General features: G+C 35.4%; 1 protein-coding gene and 1 pseudogene across 1 annotated transcript; both read right to left on the minus strand.

Annotated features, from left to right (window-relative positions):
* Nucleotides 1–1,028: 1,028 nt before the first annotated feature.
* LOC119532514 lies at nt 1,029–1,498 on the minus strand (annotated as a pseudogene).
* A 4,081-nt stretch (nt 1,499–5,579) lies between these two features.
* Nucleotides 5,580–6,501, minus strand: LOC119532512 (PRELI domain containing protein 3B-like). The gene has a single exon (XM_037834983.1). The coding sequence runs from the start codon at nt 6,467–6,469 to the stop codon at nt 5,885–5,887; it is 585 nt and encodes a 194-aa protein (XP_037690911.1). The 5' UTR covers nt 6,470–6,501; the 3' UTR covers nt 5,580–5,884.
* Between the last annotated feature and the right edge of the window lie 811 nt (nt 6,502–7,312).

Genomic DNA, 7,312 nt, shown 5'->3' on the forward strand with positions numbered 1-7,312 from the left:
GGAAACCTGGCTCCTCTGCAGTTGGATGATCCCAGAGCACTGCCACTGTATGGTGAAGTATGAGGTGAGGGAAGGAGGCTTTCATTGTTTGCATCTTAGAGATGAAGTGGCTGAGGTTCCCGTTTGATCCATTCAGGGCACCCACGATTCACGTTTGTGCTTCTTATCACTATTAAGCAGTAGATAGAAATAACCACACTTTTCAAGCCTCTTTTGTACTTTTTTTTGTATGTGGAGTTAAGGCTTACTCATGGTAACCAAGAGAGTTTGAATCTGTTTATGCAGTCACACTTAGGATGTTCAGGTATTAGCCTGGAAAGTACAAAAAAGACAGTAGACAGGAAAGAATACTGACATTCAGATATTTGCATTTTAAAAAAAAACTTGTTTTAAAACATGAGCTTGATTGAAAAAGTTATATAAAACCTTGTGTTTAAATTTTAAAAGCAGTCTAATGCTAGGTCAACATGATGCATGTACAAACATTTCCCATGTAGGAAGATGCTTTCCCTGGTTTGATCACTTGTATCTGGTTGATGATAAAAAGATACTGTAAAGTTGTTGATTTTTTTTCTACTTGAATGGTTCCTCTCTTTGGGATTATAACATCATATAATCAAGAGTAGATAAGAACTGCTGCCTTTTTATTGTGCCTTTTTTGTGTTATTTGAGACAAATGACAAGGGCAAGTTTACTCTTAGCTTAGGATTAAAAAAAAAAAAATCATAGAGAAGGAAGCCCAGTTCCTTAAAGCCACTGAGTTCTTGAAGGATCAAGAAGGAGATTGTTTGAGACTGCCTTAGGCTTTTGTTCTCTGCTTCAAAAAGGGAGCTTTAATGCAACTCATGGGTAGTAAGGGAAATTTTCTTTGACCTTGGAACAGTTTTGTTTATTGGATTTAATAATGATATACATCCCATTATTCTAAACAACCAAACAACATTCCCTGCATAGCTGAAATGATGTTTGTTTCATATGGGTATTTTATTTTATTTTATTTTTTGACAAGTGAGAGCCATGTTATTTGTTCATTTTTTGCATTTGAAATATTCTTCAATGACATCTTTGGCCTGAGATTCTTTGCCATAATCCTTAACAACGACACAACTGCAACCAACCACTTTATGTGGTTTCCCCGCTCTGTCGATTTGCAGAGGCCTACCCATTCCCCTAGTTTCTTGTTATCATCAGCTCTTAATTAGGTTGATTTGGTGGTCTGCGCAAAGGGCCTCCACCACTTTGACATACATAGGTTCATCACAGTTGGATGCAAGTACACAAAGATGGGCTTGGCGCTTGTCTAAGGCTTTGGCAGCTTCACGGATGCCACGTGCTAAACCATCATGGATGGAGGGCGGTCTTCAGCACCTCTTGTAAAGCAGTGTTAACGTCCATTACACCTCCAGCAACAATGCCTTCCTCGGCCATGGCGGTGGATTACGGGTGGAGCCGAATCTTGAAAGCACCCGAGCCTCCGCCTCCGCGCAAACCGGCGGGCCGGCAGGAAAGCTCATATGGGTTATTAACCAGTAGATTCCCCTAGGGTGTGTTTGTCTTGGCACAAGTGGTAATAGGAAGGAAAATCCCTTCTTTCTACTTATTTGCTTTTGTTTAATTTCCTCAGTATTAATAGTAACAATTCAATATGGCATTATGACAGCTCTAGCACTGTGTGATTCTATTGAGATAAACTATGATGGATAGGTTTTTTATTCCTTTAAGCAGGACATTTGAGTTCCTCCGTATAAGGTGCTGTACTGGGTACTGGGGTTTACAAGTTCCAGTTGTTGCCTCTTTGAATTCATGGTGGATAATTATCATGGAATCCTCTTCTCCTTTGTGTAGAATTAAAGGTAGTTAAGCTCTTACTATTCATGGATTTGCCCTTTGGGAAACATGCTTTTAAAAATTGAAATTCCGTTTGCCTTCTCAGTCCCATTTTTTTAGTCATCTTTGTCCTATGATTCACTGTGTATTAGACCAATTTAATTCAGTTGATGTTAATAACATAATAGTGAAAATTTTGATTCTATTGAAGTATGCCATAAGGGCAGGGATTTGTATCTGTTTTGTTCACTGTTTTATCTAATAGTGCCTAGAATTATGCCTGATATAGAGCAAGTTCTTCCTAAAAATTTGATGAAAGAACAAATGACTGTCAGTGATTCTGTTACCTAGCTCTCTGAGCATATGCTTTTTTTAACTCTTAAAAATACTGTACCATACTACTATACTCACGTATGAAAAAATGGTTTGATTATTTTTATATACATGCCAATATTGGAAACCGAGTTCAATAAGAAATCACATCTAAATTTTATGAAGAACACACAATGATTAAAACACTGATTTGTTATAGTTAGCAAAGTGGGGTAAAACCCATTAGTTGCAATTTACATTTTAGGTAAAAAGCAGATTCTTCTCTGAGAAGAATCAAATAATTAGTAATACTTGCCTATTCTGTGAAATAATGTATACATAGGAAAGGTTGTGATTGTAACTGATTTTATTACTTTTGCTAAACCATTTTTTCTTCCTTACATTCAATGCAAAGAAATTAAACAATATGAAGAAAAAAAAATCAGTTGGTCATAGATGTGAGGGTCCATATCTGAACTCTCAATTCAATTCCATTGATTAATATGTCTATCCTGTGTCAGTACCATGTTGTTTTGACAACTTTGGCTTTATAATATGCTTTAAAGTCAGGAAATGTGATTCCTCCAAGTTTGTTCTTTCTCAAGATGTTTTTGGCTATTTAGGGTTCCTTACCCTTCCAAATAAATTTGATCATTTTGCTTTCAATTTCTGCAAAGAAAGGTGTTGGGATTTTGATTGGCACTTGAATCTTCACATCAATTGGGTAGAATTGCCATCTTGCTGTATATTCTTCCAATCCATGAACACTGAATGCCTTTCCAATTACTTAGGTATTCTTTGATGTCTTTTAGCAGTATTCTGTTGTGTATTGGGTACTGGTCTGGTTGCATTGGTTAAAGTGTTCCTTGATAGTTGATTCTTTGCTTGCTATTGTAAATGGGATATTTTTCTTGATTACCACCTCAGATTGCTTATTACACTAGTATAGAACACAGTACTAATTTTTGTGTGTTGATATTGTATTCTGCCACTTTGCAGAACTTGTTTATCTCTAATAGCTTTATTGTAGATTTTTTGGGGAATTTCTGAATATAGGATCATGTTATCTGCAAATAGTGAAAGTTTTACTTCTTCCTTTCAAATTTGGAGGATTTATTTCTTTTCTTGCCTAACTGCTCTAAGCTAGAAATTCTCATGCAATGTTGAATAATGGTGGGTGACACTGGACTCCTTGTTTTCTTCCCTATCTTAGAGGAAAATATTCAATCTTTGAACTTTGAGTATGATGATAGCTATGGGTTTTTCATATATTCCCTCTATCCTGTTGAGGAAATTTCCCTGTATTCCTATATTCAAGAGTTTTTATAAGGAAAGGATGTGGTTTTGTCAAACGGCTTTTCTTCATCAGTCAAGATGAACATGTGTTCTCCCCCTTTGATTGTTAATGTGTTTTACAGTATTGACTTTGTGTTGAACCACTTTGCATAAAACCCCCATTTGAATCATGGTTATAATTCTTTTATGTGCTGTTGGATTTAATTTGAGAATTTTATTTGAGGATTTTTTGCTTCTATATTCATTAGAGAGATTTATCTGTTGTTTCTTTCTTGTGTTCTATCATTATCTGGCATTGGTATTAGGGGGATGTTGAATTCATAGATGAGTTAGGTAGTAATTCCATCCTCTTCAAGTCTTTGGAAGACTTTGAGCAGGATTCAATATAAATTCTCTTGGAATGATCAGTAGAGTATTGTTATCTATGCAATTTTATTGAGATATAGTCATATACAACACAATAATCCAAGTGTACAATCAGTTGTTCACAGTGTCATCATATAGTTGTGCATTCATCACCCCAATCAGTTTTTGAAACATTTTTTTTTGAGAGTTTAATGACCATTTTATTCCAGTCTAGTCCTCTTAAATTTCCTTGATGTGTATTTATATTTTCACAAGTAAAGCCAAAATCACTAGCTGTTTAAACTGAAAGAGGCAACTACAAATGAAAATTTACAGAATTTATCATTCGGTCAGGGTAAAAAAACAAAAAATATCGATAAAGAATTTGCTTAGAAAATCTTTTATCATTAGGATATTACACTTCTCTCAGAACAAGTATTATTTACACCGAATCATACAAGGCAACTTTTTTTTTTTTTAACCAAATATCAAAATTTAGCAATGTGGTTGAGCAGAAAATGTTATTTCAGTTGCAAAAACCATCTCTAGTTACAAACAAATAATCAGAAAATTACTGGATTTAATGTGCTTTTACAAATGTCCTAAGAAAGTCTTAGCCAAATAATATTTTAAGATAGAAAAAACACTAATTAAAAAAATAGTTTGATATACCTATTTCTGTGGTTATATGTACATACATTAACTTGTCTCTTTTATAGGAAACCTGACTGGATGTTTATCACTTGTAATGTAAGCAACTGGAACAATAAAGGCTAGAGCTAATCACTTGTAATAAAAATACTTGGATATGCAAACAAATAAGTATTAAAGATATCATTTAGTGGTTAATAATTACCTGATCTACAAAATATAAAACAAAATACATTACTAGATTGTTTTTTCAGTTGCAGCTGGCCCACTGGCAGCCCAAATAAGGATTTCCCATAAACAAAAGCTGCAGTGAAATTCACATCAGTGATTAGTTTAGGTCAATCCTTTTTTTTTTTTTTTTTTCTTACCCACCACCCCCCCATGCCCTGCAGTGGCAACCATATTATTAAAAACATAAGTACCAGGGATTTATACTTCAGATCAAGACATCATTTGAGTAATTTCAATGACGTAGCAGCTCTTATGTAAAAAAGATGTTTTGCTGTCCACATATACTTCCAAAAGTAATTATAATCAAATAACCTGACATATCATGCTTAGCAATTACAGAGCCATGATTTGACACATGGCAATTTATGTTAGGCAAATGTTAAATGCTAAAAGATGTGAACAGCTGTTCTTCTGTTTAATGCTGCCAAATTCAGGTAATAACTTTATTTTTTCAGTTAACCAGCCCATAAGTACAGCATACTAAATCATAAAGACTTTTAGAAGTACAAATCCAAGAAGGTAATATCTTTACTAAGTTACAAAAATTTGGCAAATCAATACAGTAACTCTTTTTAATACAATAAAATCGTATTTTGTTGGAGTCATATATTACTTTAGTGATAATTTTCATTCCAAAAATATCACTTACAGTACCAAATCAAAATACTGTGTTTTTAATGGTGGTTTAGAGCAGAGCAAGTTTTTTTTTTTTTTTTTTTTTTTAAACAAATTAACATGCTTTTGGAAGTTACAATTTCTCCTTTTAAAGTGAGTTCTCACAGTTAAACAACTGTTTGAAGTTTAATGCAGTAAGGCAATCATGGTTGTATATGAAAAGGTGGCTCTGCTTTTGCTCTGGGGTTGGTCCAAAGCCAGGTAGAGTTTCCAATGCATGAAAAGCTTCAAAATTTCTACCTTAAGGAGATTCATCACTATGCCAATATCAATTTCGAAGTACTTTTTCAAAAATTGTAAAATTTTAACATAAATACTGGAATCCTTACAATTGGATGGTCATTTCAAATAACACAAATTTCTTCTGGTCTCTTTTACTTAGAAGCCCTGCATCTCTTTGTTTTCAACAAAAATCACATACTTTTTCTCCAGCTTATTACAAAAAAGTCCACCTAAAATATAGTTGGTTTTTTTTTTTAAATAACAAATAAATATAGCCAGCTTGGAAAGACCCAGGGGATCTGATGTTATACACCGATTTTCACTGTCATTTCTCTACAAATGCTGCTGCCGCCATCGGTGTCCTTATGCTTCCTCTTGCTGAAGCCATCAATTCTTCAATCTCGGCATTTAATTTATGTATTACCCATTCCATTGCTTCTCGGCCTTTATTAGCATTTGAAGAAATTGTACTTGCCATCAGCCCTTCCAGGTAACTGCTGAGGCTGACTCCTTTCACAGTGATTATGGCTTCTTGAGTCAAAACAGTTTTTTCCGGGTCTTGAGAATGTGGTTTGTATATAAGTCTCTCATCTACTGAAACCATATTTGTAAATGAAATATTAGTAGATTTAAGTTCCATTGTTCTCTCTACAGGATCAACTACCGAATGTTCCTGAACATATGTTTTGGTTCTTGCTGCACCAATAATAGATTTCACAATGGAAGGCAGTCCCCACTCTGTGCTGAGAAGTCTGTGGCTGTGCAACTTTCCAGAGGGATCTATATGTCTGTCCAATACATCAACTCCAACCACACTTGGGTTCATAGGATTTGGGTATTTCTGCATTGCAGCTGTTGTAACAGTTTCCCATGGGTGGTCAAACACGTGCTCTGAAGTCCATATCTTCATGGTGCCGGCGACGGGCGCGATGTCCGGGCAGCGCTAGGGGACAGTGAGGTAAGAGGCAGCACCTGCCCCGACCCCACCCCCCAGCCACCCCAACCACCCCAACCCTTGAACATTTTTATTACTCCAAAAAAGTAATAAAAAGGAAAGTAAAAAAGTACACCAGAAACAACCCATCCTTCCATTCCTCCATTATTGATTTACTTTTCTGTCCCTATTTTTCTACTCATCTGTCCATACACTGGATAAAGGGAATGTGAACCACAAGGTTTTCACAATCACACAGCCACACCATATAAGTGATATAGTTATACACTCATCATGAATCAAGGCTACTGGGTTGCAGTTCAACCATTTCAGGTATTTCCATCTAGCTATTTTAACATACTAAAAACTAAACAGGGATATCTATATAATGCATAAGAATAACTTCCAGAATGACCTCTTGACTCCATTTGAAATCTCTCAACCTCTGAAACTTTACTTTGTTTCATTTCTCTTCCCCTTTTGGTCAAGAAGGCTTTCAATCCTGTGATGCTGGGTGCAGACTCATCCCTGGGAGTCATGTCCCATGTTGCCATGGAGATTTACACCCCTGGGAGTCATGTCCCACATAATGGGGAGGGTGGCAACTTCAACTGTGTTGGCAAGTTTTTAAAGATTGATTCAATCTCATTACTTCTGTTTGATTTATTGAGGTATTCTATTTCTTTTAGTGTCAGTTTACATTGTTCATGTGTTTCTAGGAAATTGTCCATTTTATCTGAGGTGTCTAGTTAGCATATAGTTGTTCATAGTGTCCTCTGATTTTTTTTTTCTTATTTCTTTGGGGTCCATGGTGATGAC

The sequence above is a fragment of the Choloepus didactylus genome, chromosome 4, assembly GCF_015220235.1.
Source record: "Choloepus didactylus isolate mChoDid1 chromosome 4, mChoDid1.pri, whole genome shotgun sequence".
NCBI classification, from domain to species: Eukaryota; Metazoa; Chordata; class Mammalia; order Pilosa; family Megalonychidae; genus Choloepus; species Choloepus didactylus.